Here is a 14,925-nt window from a genome sequence, read left to right as displayed (position 1 = left end):
TGAAGACTGAAAAAATACTTTTATTTTATTTATTTATTGTTGATATTTTTACAATATTCGCAATGTTTTTAATTCTGAAACTTTTTTAATACATTTTTTAAAAAAGTAATGCTGATTATCTAACAGAAATCATAGAAATCTAAGTTGTAAACTTGTGTCAAAATTAGGAAAATATCAACAAATTTTCATACAAATAGCCAACTTTTTTTACTAAAATTACTTGAAAAAATTTGGCCTGTTAAACTTAAATATAATGTGAAAGTTCGAAGTCCATAAAAAATTCCGCTGATTTTTGATAACTTTCTTTGCGGTGTTGTGCATTTTCTTCCATATAAAAAAATATACTTTGTATGGAAAAAAATGTCCAAGACCGTCAGCAAAGAAAGTTATCAAAAATCAACGGAATTTTTTATGGACTTAGAACTTCCACATTATATTTAAGTTTAACAGGCCAAATTTTTGTCAAGAAATTCTAGTAAAAAAGTTGGCAATTTGTATGAAAATTTGTTGATATTTCCTAATTTTGGCACAAGTTTACAACTTAGATTTATACGATTTTTTTAGATAATCAGCTATACTATTTTAAAATATTTACAAAAAAGTTTCAGAATTAAAAACATTGCGAATATTGTTAAAATATCACTTTATGATTTGATTTTGAGCTACTATGTATACACACACTTGAATTAATAAAATATTTTGCTACACCTATGCAATTAAACTGTTTCTTATTTCATCTCTTAAGTTCCTAGAAATATTTGCTGTACTACTGTCCGCTTCCACCATATACACAGTTTCTAATAAATGTACATCTTCTGTGGGAAAAACTTCTGAAGGTTGCAGCTCAGCTTTAAATTGCAGACAAATGTTGTGCAAAGCGCAGCAAACGTTCATTATAGCTGAAACCTTTTGCGGAGTATAATGCAGCTCGCGTGCTGCCAAAAGACATCGAAACCTTCCTTTCAATATTCCAAATACTCGTTCGATGATTGACCGTCCTTTGGCATGGCAGTGATTAAACCGGCCTTCCGCTGAATTTTCGGCGGCATTACGATAGGGAGTTAACATCCATGGTTCCAATGGATATCCTGAGTCGCCTTAAATAATTTGAATGCAATTATTAATATATTATCGTTATTAAAGTATTAATTGATGCTAACCAAGACTCCATATCCCTCTCTCGCCATTATCAAAACGAGCTTTTAAAGCCCTTCTCTCACTGGACAGGTTCCATACATGGGAATCATGGCATGCACCACCGTATCGCGCGTCAACAGCTCTAATTCTCATCTTGTGGTCACACATCTAAGAATTTTAATTTGAAAAATTGTTGTTGAAAACCTTCATGATAATGCAATACTTACAACCATTGCATTCATACTGTGCTTCAGTTTTCATTGTAGTACAAATGCTCATTCCTTGTTGGTCTTATCATTTGTATATGTGTGCCATCTATTGCAAACAACACGCCCGGAATGCCACACTTTTCATAGAAGTATAATTTCGCCTCTGTTTCCTCTGCGTCCGTACTTGCAAAATTAATGTGTAGTTGGCAAAGCGTTTTCTCAATGGCTTTGCACACTTCAATAAGGCAGCGTGAATTGACTGCTGAGAAAGGCCTACGTGTTGGTCTTGGCCAATTTGGTGTTGGTAACCTCCTTGCCCCAATAATTTCGTTGCGGCGGCCAGCTTAATAATGGGCGGAATTGCTGTGGATTTTCGAGGAGTACTTAACTCCGGCGTAATGGCATTTAGCACGTACCGAAACGCTTGCTTGTTTAGGCGGAAATTTTGCGTAAAACTGTAAAGAGATAATTATAAATACATAAAATATAAATAGTCACAAATAAAGCAATCCTTTTACCATTTATCATTGAGAGTGAATATGTTGGCCTTATCCCTAAGCGCTCTCAATTGCACTCGTTCCGCCACTTGGCCTTCATCTGCTTCCAACCATATCGCCACTGGATCCATTTGGTAATTTTTTTTATCAAGGACTTTCACTAATATTAAATATATTTAACACAACAATTACTGAGTTCTTAAGTGCACAAACTTCACAATCGAAATGTTAGCAATTTCATCTTGTTTTGATTTTAGTTTCTTTCTTTATTTTGCTTTGCGTTTGACATTTGGCGAACAGTGTTGCTCTCTTTTTTCGAATATCTTCGAAAGTTGATTCGAAGAACTATGGAGTACGAATGTGGCTTCGATTCGAATTTGGCTTTCGAATAGAACAACCTTTCGACTCGAACTACAGAGTAAGGGCCCAGGTATTCACAATACGCCAAATCTTGGAAAAGGCCCGCGAGAATAGGAGCGACACACCATCTATTTGTCGATTTCAAAGCCGCTTTCGACAGCACGAAGAGAAGTTGTCTTTATACCGCGATGTCTGAATTTGGTATCCCCGCGAAATTTAATACGGCTATGTAAAATGACTTTGAGCAATTCCATCAGCTTTGTCAAAACCAATTTGTTTGACACCAAACGAGGTTTCCTCCCTTTCGTCTAATATCTTTAATCTGATGTTGGAGAAGATAATAAGAACTGCAGAATTTAACCGCTCAAGCACAATACTTAACAAGAGCGTACAATTACTGGCGTCTGCCGACGACATCGATATTATCGGTAAAAACAAGGGCTACGTCTGTCCTGCCTTTCGGGATTAGATAAAGAAGCAAATCGAATGGGTCTGGTGGTAAAAGAGGACAAAACGAAGTATCTCCTGTCATCACACAAACAGTCAGAGCATAGGCGACTTGGCACACACGTCACTGTTGACAGTTACAAGTTTGAAAAAGTTGATGACTCGGTTTTTTTTGGGAACCAGCATTAACACCAATAAGAATGACAGCCTTGAAATCCAACGTTGAAGTACTCTTGCCAACAAGTGCTACTTTGGACTGAGTAGGCAATTGAGAAGTAAAGTCCTGTATCGTCGTACAAAGTTCACTCTATATAAGTCACTCATCATGCCTTTGCGGCTCTTGGAGTTTTCGAGAGAAAGATTCTGCGAAAGATTTACGGACCTTTACGCGTTGGCGATGGCGAATACCGCAGGCGATTTAACGATGAGCTGTATGAGCTTTACAGCGATATAGACATAGTGCAGCGAATTAAAATTCAGCGGCTCTGCTGGCTTGGCCATGTCGTTCGAATGGAAAGAAATGCTCCTGCTCTGAAAGTATTTAACGGGGGCCGCGATGCTGGCAACAGAGGAAGAGGAGGGTCTCCTCTGCGTTGGAAAGACCAGGTGGAGAAGGACTTGGCTTCAATTGGCTTTTCCTATTGGCGAAAGTTGGCATAGAAGAGAAATGACTGGCGTGCTGTTTTGGACTCGGCCAAAATCACTTAGGCGGTTACAGCGCCAATAAAGAGCAATTCCTAAGACTAATAGATGCGGTCTGTCAACTAGATTTTAAAAAACTATCAAGAGCGGATTTCGGAACGGGGCCTGCTGTGTCATTTGTTTAATATACATTACAGTTTTATACATATGTACTTGTATGAAGGTTTGCATACTATTCATGTGTATGCTTACATAGATACTTATTTATACCTACTGATATACACAGACACCCACATGAAAATTACTAATTAGTATTGCTTTTCTTAAACACGTTGAAAAGGCAGTAGCTGCCTTGTTCACAGATAACATTTGAAACATTTTCACCAGTATAAAGTAATATTTATGTTTTATTTATTTGTTTTACAATAAAACATCTACACAATGTAAATTTGTACTTACAGATAAGTGATGTACATCTAGTAAACGCAAACCCTCAAAGCTCCAGTAGCATGTCGATACAGTTATTTACTAGTTCATTAGTATGGCAAAATTATTAAAAAGTAACTTATTTTAACTAATAAAGACAAGTTTTGCCACAAATGTGTAAAGTAGAATTAATGAGTAATTTTCTTATTTTACTGTGTATAATGCAATAAGATCTAGATCTATACGTGCATGCATGTTATGTATATTTAAACATTTCAATATATTTTTAAAATGGGACCCATTGTGATTACGGCTTGGAGAGTTGCCCATCGAACTTAAGAACGGCGAGTGTGCGCAGTTGAAGAAGGCAAGAATACTACAAGGCCGCAGGGCCTAACTTTAGTCGTAAGAATTTCAGGAAATTCTGATTGCTGTAGCGAAGCAGTGCGCTGCTATCGATATCTTCACGTAAAAATTACTCTGTTGCCTCAGAGTTTCTCAAAACACATTGCACAAATGCGCACGAGTCTTTTGTGGTCCTGAGTAGAAGATTTCGCTTGATGCGTTGTTCTGGTGGTTGTGGTTGCTTCTATTTTAGTTGTGGCGGTAGTTCTTGCGCAGGCCTGGTAGTGACCAGAAATGGTAGAGTTCTGAACTGAACTTGCTCAGTGAAGAACTCCAATTGTGATACGAAATAACGCATCTGCAACCAAAATAGAAATTTGCATACATACATATCATTAATTTCATCAAACATTTAAGCTATAGTCTCACCTGTTTGAAATCCCAAGTACCAACAAGCGTTGCCTTGGATTTTAATTTAATGAAATTATTGCCCGGTTTACACTTTCAGGCGCGATTCTTTGAGGGGTGATGATGTCGGTGTACTGATGAATTTCTCATCTTTGCTGTCACTAACCGACCGGTGTTGCTACCTCGCCAGTAGGTGGTGAAACAATGTTGACAGAAAACCATTTCGTTTGGTTCCAAGGCACGTACACGTACATATATTCTAGCGCATCGCCATGCAGCACATCTGCATCTCCTTCCAGCACATCGCCATCGCCCTTGGCGTGAGCGACACTCATAGCGTCAACCACTTCCGATTCTGCTTCCCCTGACTCTGGTTCTTCTACTTCATGTTCATCTGTAGCTATTTCCGAACACCCTGTTTCCACACAACACCTGCGGGTTTGATGTATTCAGCCATTCAACAGAATCCTGCTCGACGTTGACTGTTTTTTTTTTCAGATTTTTGGCATTTCTTGCTGAAAAATAATTCAGGAGTGGATAATACATAATTAAATAAACATTTTAAAGATATTTTTTTTGCAAACTTACCTAAAATATATTTTCGGAGCCTGTACCTAAACTCCTTCGGCTTAGGGTGATCGTTTAATCCTCCATTGCTTCGTATGTTCCCGAAGAAGTGCTGCAGCAAATCTTGATTTAGACGCCGTGTGACAACTCAGTTGAAGTTGTACTTTACTACCACATACTCGTACAACTGTAACAGTGCGTCATTCGTTACCAAAACTCTTCTTTGAAACTGTTGATGCAATTTTTACGAGGGATGACAACATCTGACATGAAATTATTCATCCGCACCAAAATCTGGAGCTGCTGCTGCATCTTCCGTCCAAATGGGACCTTCAAGTAAATTATATGGAGACAATACATTTATTTTTAATTTGTTAACTTAATGAAATATTACCTTTCCAGGATAGTTTAACATTTTAACGGAGGAAATGAGCACGCCGTACCAATCATTCACCAACTGAATTAGTTCAGCTGTCTTAATCGCTTGTTTGCAGTCGTGTTAGAAATCAACTGTGTCGCCAATTTTATATTTTGTTTGCCTGAAAGTTTTGCGTCAATTACATTAGCTACGAGATTACATAATAGTTATTATTAACATACCTATCCCTTTTACAGCTAAGTGCTCTTCTGTTAACTTGAATGTTATGGATAGGTCGGATACAGATGTGAACCCCATAACATCAACGATTGCGCGCGTGGTTAATGTACCGTCTTTCCAAACGAATCCAGTATCAATAAAATTATTTCGGATGAGCTTCAATAGATCCGAAACATCCGCAATTGCGAAAACCTTCGCCTCCGGGTCAATAGGGTTGGTGAACCATGGGTGTTCTAATTAATTGTTAATTAGCTATGTATTAGTGAATTAAATGTATAACTGGAGTGATACCGAAGTCTCTCCAAAGCTTTTGGGGCGATGGGCCCATATCCCAGACCATCGCAAGAACAGGGAAGCCAGCGTTTTGCACAGCCGAAATAATCGTATGTTCGACGGTTATTTTACAATCAAAATCGTAAAATACTGGTTGCTTCCAGGATTTAAATAATCGGGGCGCCATAACCACTTGAACATAATTTGCGGGCTTCCTGACGAAGTCGTCGGTAGGCTTCATCTCATCGAAAGCCAGCACACACACTTTTTTAACGGCAGTGAGCTCGTGAATTTGGCGCATTAACTGCCATACCTAAACAAAAGCGTTGGGCGGAGCGGTTTCTGACGCTTAGCGTTAGCGCCGAAGTGCCATACCTAAACAAAAGCGTCAACGCTACGTCAAATGCAGAAATAACACCAACAATAAGCATAGGTTTGTTTGTGTGTAACACGAAAATGACAGTTTCGCCCTTTTCTGCAGCCAACTTCAATACCTAACGCCCTGTCGACATCGGATTTTCCAACCGCTCAGCGTTGACGCCGCGTTGTTTCGGTATGCTTCATACAAATTGTAAGGGCATGAGAATTTTTTGACAGCCAGACAACGCTGACGCTTTTGTTTAGGTATGGCAGTAAGTCCAATGCAACGGATAACTTTCCTTCACCAACACATCTAACGTTTTTGTCTACAAAACAAATAAAATCTTATAGCAAATTTACAGAATTTTGTTCAACGTTATACATACCTTTTGCAATTATTTTTCTAACCTATCCGTCTGTGAATATGGACCGAATGAAAGACATCAAAAATGCATTTTCGTCTAGCTGGGCTTTACGTTTTGTTGCGGCCCGCTTGCCTTTAGCATGTTCGATGTATCTATTTAATGTTTAAGGGCCGGTTGTTCAATGTCTGGTTATCATTACTTGCCCGTTAAACATCATTATCGACGATTTCGACATCATGCATATAGCATGTGATCGATAAAGCAGTCGTTGTTTCTAACCGGAGCTTCTACCTCCGATTTGTGCTAATCAGACATTGAACAACCGGCCCTAAGTGTTGTCAAAGTAACCCCTGCATACGGTATGATCTGCATATTTACGTTCTCTTTGGCCACATCTTCGTATGTACTTACATTTGTGTGTACGCAAACGTCCTAACTCCTATTTATGCACTTCAAACCGTTTTGCAGTATTTATCATTTTTGTTCGTTCCTCCGTTAAACGGAGTATATTCTATGTTACACATATACATATGTACATTCNTTCAAACCCTTTTTCAGTATTTATCATTGTTTTCGTTCCTCCGTTAAACGGAGTATATTCTATGTTACACATATACATATGTACATCTGTTTAGTGAAAATGTAAATGCTTGTTGCCTTTGTTCGCTAACCGCAATGTGCCAACCGCTATTTCTCCTTTGTATATACATATGTATGTACATAGTTTGCCAAATTTGGTACATTCGCTCACAAGTTAAGAACATTAGTTCAATCGTCGATCATTGGAGAAAAGCGATGGACACACTGCGGTAAGTATTACCTATTTGTACATTTGCATATGCTAAAATAACTTCTTAACCTTTAGAAATAAACCGAATCTGAACTGAAGTCGAGTTAAGCAGACACAATTAAAGCGTTTTATTTGGATTCGCGTTAAATTCGCCAGCGGAATCGACGACATCTGTATTTCGCAGTGTGTCTGCCATATACTTGGAACTGCAAATTTTATTTGGAAGTTAATTGCCATTGCCAACTCGCTGCTTAGTTGCAGCAATATTACATCGCTGAAGGTTACATGGGCAAATCACCTCGTCGAAGCCCCCGATTAAATAACGAAATGGAAAGTAAGGATTCAGGTTCGAATCCGGCCACGTCGAAAAGTGCCAGAACGAAAATCACCGGCGATGGAATCGCCACCAAAGCTACAAGCACAGCCAGTGCCACGCAATCCGCCATTACCGTCGAAGGCGCAGCCAGCGCCTCAAAAGCCGCCTCCACTACCGCCGGAGCAATTAGCCGTAACTCTCCAACGCCTGCGCCACCAACATCCTCTGCTCGTCAAGTGGTCATGATGCAGGCTATGCAAAAGCGTATCACCATGCTAGAAAATACCCTGAAAGCAGCCGAAGCATAGCTGAGGGATCACGAATTCCAAACTGAAGCTGATAATGCGCACACGACCGGGGCTTCAAATCCCCAATTTCCCACAACGCATTGTCAAGTAGCGCCGTCGCCGGAACTACAATTACCGACGGTGTCTATCGGCAATCCGCTTCCAGTAACGTCATTTGCAGATAGCCGCCAATCGCCGTTGCATCTCGTAGCATCGGCGCATGCTCAAAACGTTCAGTACGTCACATCTAATGGCATGCCATTGCCACACAATACATATGCGTATTCGGCCACACCTAACAGTTATGTCATTTCTGTGAACTGAATGGCGTCCGCTCACGCCAACGTGGGTCCTGTAGCAACACAGTCGTCTTACTTGCCTAGGCAAATGCAGGCCTTGCCGGATTTCTGTGGCAAAGCAGAAGACTGGCCGATATTCTACACTGCGTTCACAGAATCCACTGCAGTCTATGATGTCGAGTCAGTACGAGACTCCAGACGCCGTGTCGTACTGCACACACCGCCGAGTCGCACCGTCATGTGAGATGCCCAATATGCCAGAGTCCACACTAGCTAGCCGAGTGCAGAACGTTCATCGATCTCACTGTGCCGAACAGGTGGACCGAAATAAAGAAACGCCGCCTGTGTTTCTCATGCCTTAACGCCGGACATGGAACTTGTAATTGCCAACGGCAAAAGCCATGTGCCACAGAAGGGTGCGCAAGAATGCACCATAAATTACTCCACGAAAGCGGATGTAGGGCCAACAATGTGGCCGCACAGATTCACCATCGTAATATGAGCATGCCAATAGCCGAACGCTCCTCGCATACTCAAGGTTCATTGTATTTACAACCACCAAGTGATGCGGATGCTGCAGTTCTCAGTTGCAGTCGCGGTTCCTCTGACAGCAAGCTATTGTTTAGAATTTTGCCAGTCGTGTTGTACAACAAACATAAGCGCTTCGAAACATATGCCCTAATGGACGATGGTTCGTCGATCACAATGATCGACAATACTCTTTTGCAGGAATTGGGTGTGCATGGCAGTGAACATCAACTGAATTTGTAATGGTTCGCAGGGCGCGCGGCGCAGGAACCAGCCGTGGTAGTAGACTTGTTGGTCAGCGGAGCTGGCATGCAGAAGCGATATAAATTGCGAAGAGTTTATGGAGTATCGAATTTGCAGCTGCCATCGCAAAGCCTAAGTAAAGCGGAGTTGAGCTGTGATGACACTCACGTAAGTAAGTTGCCAATACAAACATACTCACAGGTCCGCCCTAAGTTGTTGATCGGGCTGGATCATTGCCATCTTGGTTTACCCTCGTCCACTTTGAAAATGAATATGAATGGTCCGTTTGCAACGAGCACTGAGTTAGGTTGGGTGGTGTATGGCCCAACTACAAACAAACAACGGTCGTTGCCGACATGCTTGCATGTGAACAGTCAGAGTGATCAGTCATTGCATAACTTAATGGCTGATTACTTTGACACAGAAAGCTTTGGGATAAGGCCAACACCCGCCATCGAAAGTGAGGCTGATGCTCGTGCGAAGAGAATTCTCGAGAAGACTACATTCCTCGTCAATGGGAGATTTCAGACGGGTCTTTTGTGGAAGCATGACAAGGTTGAGCTCCCTGATAGCTATCCCATGGCGCTGCGGAGGCTTAGAGGTATTGAAAAGAAAATGAGTCGCGTTGGTGCGTTCGCTGATGAATATAAACGCATCATAGAGTCCTACATAGCTAAGGGTTATGCGCGTAAGCTGTCACCAGCAGATGCTGCCTTGTCGTCGTCGAAAACCTGGTACTTGCCACACTTCTCCGTTGCAAACCCTAATAAGAAGGGCAAGTTGCGATTGGTTTTTGACGCAGCTGCTGAGGTGGGGGGTACTTCACTCAATACGCATCTACTAAAGGGACCACAGGACTAAAAGTCGTTGCCGTCCATTCTCTTCCACTTCCGCGAAGGTGCAGTTGCGGTGTGTGCGGACGTGAGAGAAATGTTCCACCAAATATTGGTGCGGCGGCAAGATAGATGCGCTCAACGATTTCTGTGGCGAGGAGGTGATGCTACGAGGAAGCCAGAAGTCTTCGAGATGTGCGTAATGACATTTGGTGCTGCATGTTCGCCATGTTCTGCACACTACGTCAAAACCGTCAACGCGTTAGAACACCGGAATGGAAACGCCGTCGTAAACCGTGCAGTAAAATCCATATTAGACCATCACTATGTGGACAACATGTTTGATAGCTTCGGTACAGTACAAGAAACTATCGCCGTTTCGCAGGCAATGCGCGATATACACTTGAACGCTGGATTCGAGCTTAGAAATTTTTCGTGAAACTCGCAGAAGGTAATAAAAGAGCTGGATGGTGACGAGGGCAAGCGATCTAACTCGAAGAAGGAGGGCTTGTTGGTGGAAATAGTCCTCGGACTATTTTGGCAGCCCTCAACCGATTGCTTTGGGTTCAAGCTAAAATTTCATAACGTGGACGCAGCGGTTGTATATGGGTCGAGGCATCCTACCAAGAGAGAGCTCCTCAGCATCGTGATGTCCATTTTTGACCCTTTAAGGTTTTTAAGTAACTTTGTAATCGGAGCTAAATTGATTATGCGCGAGGTGTGGAGGCACGACATTCGTTGGGATGAGCCGTTGCCGACTAGCATCAACGAAGCATGGGATAAGTGGCGAAATTAGCTGGTGACTGTCGTAGAGTATACTATTCCGCGGTTCTATTCTCGCATGGGTATGCCGAAAACGCTACAGCTTCACGAGTTTGTCGACGCAAGTGAGGTAGCCTTCGCCGCCGTCGCCTATTGGAGGTCTAAAAGTTCCAGTGACGGGATCGAAGTGGCGTTCATTTCCGCGAAGTCAAAGTGCGCTCCAATAAAGTCATTAACTGTGCCTCGACTTGAACTCCAAGCGGCCGGGCTCGGGACTCGCCTAATGAACAGTATACGAGAGGAGCATTCTCTAGACGTGAACCAGTGTACTTTGTGGAGCGATTCCAAGACAGTGGTCAGGTGGATTAGGAGCGAACATCGTCGCTACAAACCGTTCGTTCAGCACAGGATAGCGGAAATATTGGCCGCTACCAACTCATCAAACTGGAAGTGGTTACCAACTGAACTCAATGTCGCCGACGAAGCTACACGCGCGAACAATCGCCTTGATTTCCGAGCAACAGCCCGTTGGTCATGTGGTCCGACATTTTTGCATCAGCCGCAGCAGTATTGGCCTAACAACAACACCGTGGTACCCAGCGAAGACGAGCATGATGAANCGCAGCAGTATTGGCCTAACGACAACACCGTGGTACCCAGCGAAGACGAGCATGATGAAGAACTACGCCCTAAATACGCTCTGGTAATCGTTAACTATAATATAATTGATTTTAAACGTTTTTCTTCCTTGACAAAACTGGTGAGAGTTGCAGCCTGGGTATTGCGCTTTATGGACACTTGCCGTCTCCGTGTTCAGGCAGACAGTCGATATGGGTTGACTGCGCGAGAAGTCGAACTTGCCAAGAAGCTATTGTGCCGCCTTGTTCAACGGGAGGTATTCGCTGCAGAACTTCAGCAGATACAGAACGGCCAAAATATCGCACGTAACAGCGCGCTGCTACAGCTCTCGCCATATATAGACGAAGATGGTGTGCTCCGCGTGAATGGTCGCATCGACGCCGCCAGCTGGCTGCCCATAAGCTCTAAACACCCCATCATATTTCCGCCAAAGCACTACTTCGCGAAACTGGTTGTGATGCACTACCATAAAGTTATGCGGCACCAGAATACTGAGGCTACAATATGCCAGATACGACGCCTCTATTGGATCCCACAACTACGAACTTTGCTACGCAGCGTAATCACGCACTGTTTGGAGTGCCGCTTGAGAAAGGTACAGCCTGAACCGCCTCAAATGGCGCCGCTACAAATTAACAGGCCCACGCCGTATATAAGGTCATTTAGCTATACGGGACTAGACTGCACGGGACTAGGTGCACTTAGAGCTGGCCCATGATTTGAGCACTGACTCATGCATTGTTGCTCTACGAAACTTTATGAATCGTCGTGGTGTGCCTATACGTCTACGTTCCGATAATGGTAAGAACTTTGTCGGCACAAAAAGGGAAGCCAAACGTTTCCGTGAGGTGTTCGACTGCAGCCGCATTCAAGATGAGCTAACCCGCAAGGGAGTTGAGTGGATATTTAATTCCCCGTTTAACCCATCGGAAGGAGGCGTCTGAGAGAGATTAGTGCAATGCGTCAAAAGGGTGTTACGCCAAACCTTGAAGGAGACAGCGCCTAAGGAGCACACGCTCAACTGCTTCCTGATTGAGGCGGAAAACATCGTAAACTCCCGGCCTCTGACGCATTTGCCTATATCCGTCGACCAAGAGCAGCCCCTTACACCTAACAATTTTCTTCTGGGTGAGCCGAACGATGCACATACGCCAACCGCAGAGAGCGTACTAGAGAAGATTTTCGTACTACGTCAGCAATGGAGAATCGCCCGCCAGTTGAGGAACCACTTTTGGAAGTGGTGGATAACCGAATATTTGCCAACATTGACCCGTCGAGTCAAGTGGTGTCAACCAGGGAAGCCTATACAAGAAGGGGACCTAGTTTTTATATGCGACCCTAACGTACCAAGACGTGAATGGTGCCGTGGAAAGGTAGAGCGTGTCTACCCTGGGCATGATGGTGAGATTAGGCGAGTCAACGTCCGAACAGCTGGTGGTGTAAAGCAGAGAGCAGTATCCAAGCTGGCGATCCTGGACACTGAATGTGGTGAATCGGGCTGATTCACGGGGCCCGGGATGTTGCGGCCCGCTTGCCTTTAGCATGTTCGATGTATCTATTTAATGTTTAAGTGTTGTCAAAGTAACCCATGCATACGGTATGATCTGCATATTTACGTTTTCTTTTCGTATGTACTTACATTTGTGTGTATGCAAACGTCGTAACTCCTATTTATGCACTTCAAACCGTTTTGCAGTATTTATCATTGTTTTCGTTCCTCCGTTAAACGGAGTATATTCTATGTTATACATATACATATGTAAATCTGTTTAGTGAAAATGTAAATGCTTGTTGCCTTTGTTCGCTAACCGCAATGTGCCAACCGCTATTTCTCCTTTGTATATACATATGTATGTACATAGTTTGGAAAATTTGGTACATTCGCTCACAAGTTAAGAACATTAGTTCAGTCGTCGATCATTGGAGAAAAGCGAAGGACACACTGCGGTAAGTATTACCTATTTGTACATTTGCATATGCTGAAAATAACTTCTTAACCTTTAGATATAAACCGAATCTGAACTGATGTCGAGGAAAGCAGACACAATTAAAGCGTTTTATTTGGATTCGCGTTAAATTCGCCAGCGGAATTGACGACACGTTTTGCGTTCTTCTCAAGCAACTGCTAATTTTGCGCTGTCAAATTGGCAATCTCCAGGTCCATTGTACACTGAAGAAGCCTGTGCCATCTATTGCATATTAGGGCTGCAAAACTATCGATGGCACCTATTCAACTATCAATTGATAGTCCGGACCAGGGTTGTTGCGAATATTCGCATGCTCACGTGAGAAAAAAATTTATTTTAAAAATCTTTAGAAAAACCTGACACATCTGGTTTGGCTTGTAAGCATCCGCGGATGTTAGCTGTTTGATATTCGCATCCGCTCATGTCTGAAATTCCACATTTGCAGTCTTGACTATCGACTATCGTCGCATTTTTGTATCACAAAATTCTTGGAAAATTCCAGAAAGTAAATTTTATTAGTTCTTGAAAAGCCCTATGATTCTTCTGCAGGTATGGATTTTGAAAGTAAGTAATAATTGTATTCAACAATTTTATTGAGCTTGAGGCCGTTTTTGAATGAAAATGGTGTGTAATAATTCTCCAATGAAATGACTAATTTAAAATACTATTTTATTTAATATAATAATATATAGGAATTAATAACATGCGCACAACGGAAGAGAAGGATGAGGCGTCAAAGGATCTCTTCTATGAGCGCTTGGAACGTACATATGAGCGCTGCTCCCGACACGATGTCAAAATCGTGCTTGGCGATTTTAATGCCAAGGTGGGAAAGGAAGGGATCTTTGGCGCCACTGTCTTAAAATTCAGCCTCCACGACGAAACGTCCGATAACGGACTGAGGCTGATCGACTTCGCCGGGGCCCGAAACATGCTAATATGTAGTACTAGGTTCCAGCATAAGAACATCCACCAAGCTACATAGCTGTCTCCAGATCGAAAAACGAGAAACCAAATCGATCATGTTGTGATATACGGAAGGCATGCTTCAAGCAGTTTTAGACGTACGTACACTCCGAGGGCCAAACATCGACTCGGGCCACTATCTTGTTGTAGCCAAGATACGCACCCGCCTCTGTGCAGCAAAAACTGTGCGCCCAACAATGCAAGGAAAGCTTAACGTCGAAAAGCTGCAATCACAACAGACGGCCAATTTATTCGCCACTCGACTCACACACCTGCTCTCTGAGAGCACTCTTCAACAATCCGACATACACGAGCAGTGGAACCACATTTCCCGATCATTAACTACCGCCGCCGAAGAAGTAGTTGGATTTCAGCGAGCCCGAATGAACAAGTGGTACGATGAGGAATGTCAAGAAGCCGCAGAGAAAAAATATGCCGCCTACAGGGCCACGCCGCGATCGGGCGCAACGCGAGCCATGTGGGACCGTTATAGGGAACTGAAGAAGGAAGCGAGACGTATTTGCCGGAATAAGAAAAGAGAGGCCGAAATACGTGAGTGCGAAGAGCTTGAGATGCTGGCCGACAAGAAGAACGCCCGAAAATTCTACCAGAGGGTTAGGCGACTTACGGAAGGTTTCAAGACCGGGGCGAACTCCTGTAA

General features: G+C 42.9%; 3 protein-coding genes across 3 annotated transcripts; 1 reads left to right on the top strand and 2 right to left on the bottom strand.

Annotated features, from left to right (window-relative positions):
* Positions 1-168: 168 nt before the first annotated feature.
* Positions 169-1,541, bottom strand: LOC108371748 (putative nuclease HARBI1). Its single transcript, XM_017627390.1, has 3 exons — positions 1,365-1,541; positions 1,161-1,305; positions 169-1,097 (listed from the first exon to the last, which is right to left on the bottom strand). The coding sequence occupies exons 1-3, from the start codon at positions 1,377-1,379 to the stop codon at positions 709-711; spliced, it is 549 nt and encodes a 182-aa protein (XP_017482879.1). The 5' UTR covers positions 1,380-1,541; the 3' UTR covers positions 169-708.
* On the bottom strand, positions 1,388-2,228 carry LOC108371118 (uncharacterized). The gene is made up of 3 exons (XM_017626650.1): positions 1,865-2,228; positions 1,583-1,801; positions 1,388-1,529 (listed from the first exon to the last, which is right to left on the bottom strand). Exons 1-3 carry the CDS (start codon positions 1,972-1,974, stop codon positions 1,388-1,390), a joined length of 471 nt encoding a protein of 156 aa, XP_017482139.1. The 5' UTR covers positions 1,975-2,228.
* An 8,747-nt stretch (positions 2,229-10,975) lies between these two features.
* On the top strand, positions 10,976-12,049 carry LOC108371028 (uncharacterized). The gene has a single exon (XM_017626544.1). It carries the CDS (start codon positions 10,976-10,978, stop codon positions 12,047-12,049), a length of 1,074 nt encoding a protein of 357 aa, XP_017482033.1.
* Positions 12,050-14,925: the final 2,876 nt, after the last annotated feature.

The sequence above is a fragment of the Rhagoletis zephyria genome, unplaced genomic scaffold (genome assembly GCF_001687245.7).
Source record: "Rhagoletis zephyria isolate East Lansing unplaced genomic scaffold, Rhagoletis_zephyria_1.1 Rzeph_scaffold_00004, whole genome shotgun sequence".
In the NCBI taxonomy this organism is placed as follows: domain Eukaryota; kingdom Metazoa; phylum Arthropoda; class Insecta; order Diptera; family Tephritidae; genus Rhagoletis; species Rhagoletis zephyria.
This window is presented reverse-complemented; position numbering and strand designations above follow the sequence as displayed.

What these genes read in the sequence shown, in the direction of transcription:
- LOC108371118 (XM_017626650.1), bottom strand. Translation starts at nt 1,974, where the DNA reads ATGGATCCAGTGGCGATATGGTTGGAAGCAGATGAAGGCCAAGTGGCG. An exon ending in TTCACTCTCAATGATAAATG is followed by an intron (nt 1,802 to 1,864) that starts GTAAAAGGATTG and finishes ATCTCTTTACAG; the next exon opens with TTTTACGCAAAATTTCCGCC. An exon ending in ATTCACGCTGCCTTATTGAA is followed by an intron (nt 1,530 to 1,582) that starts GTGTGCAAAGCC and finishes TAATTTTGCAAG; the next exon opens with TACGGACGCAGAGGAAACAG.
- LOC108371748 (XM_017627390.1), bottom strand. An exon ending in GAGAGGGATATGGAGTCTTG is followed by an intron (nt 1,098 to 1,160) that starts GTTAGCATCAAT and finishes AAATTATTTAAG; the next exon opens with GCGACTCAGGATATCCATTG.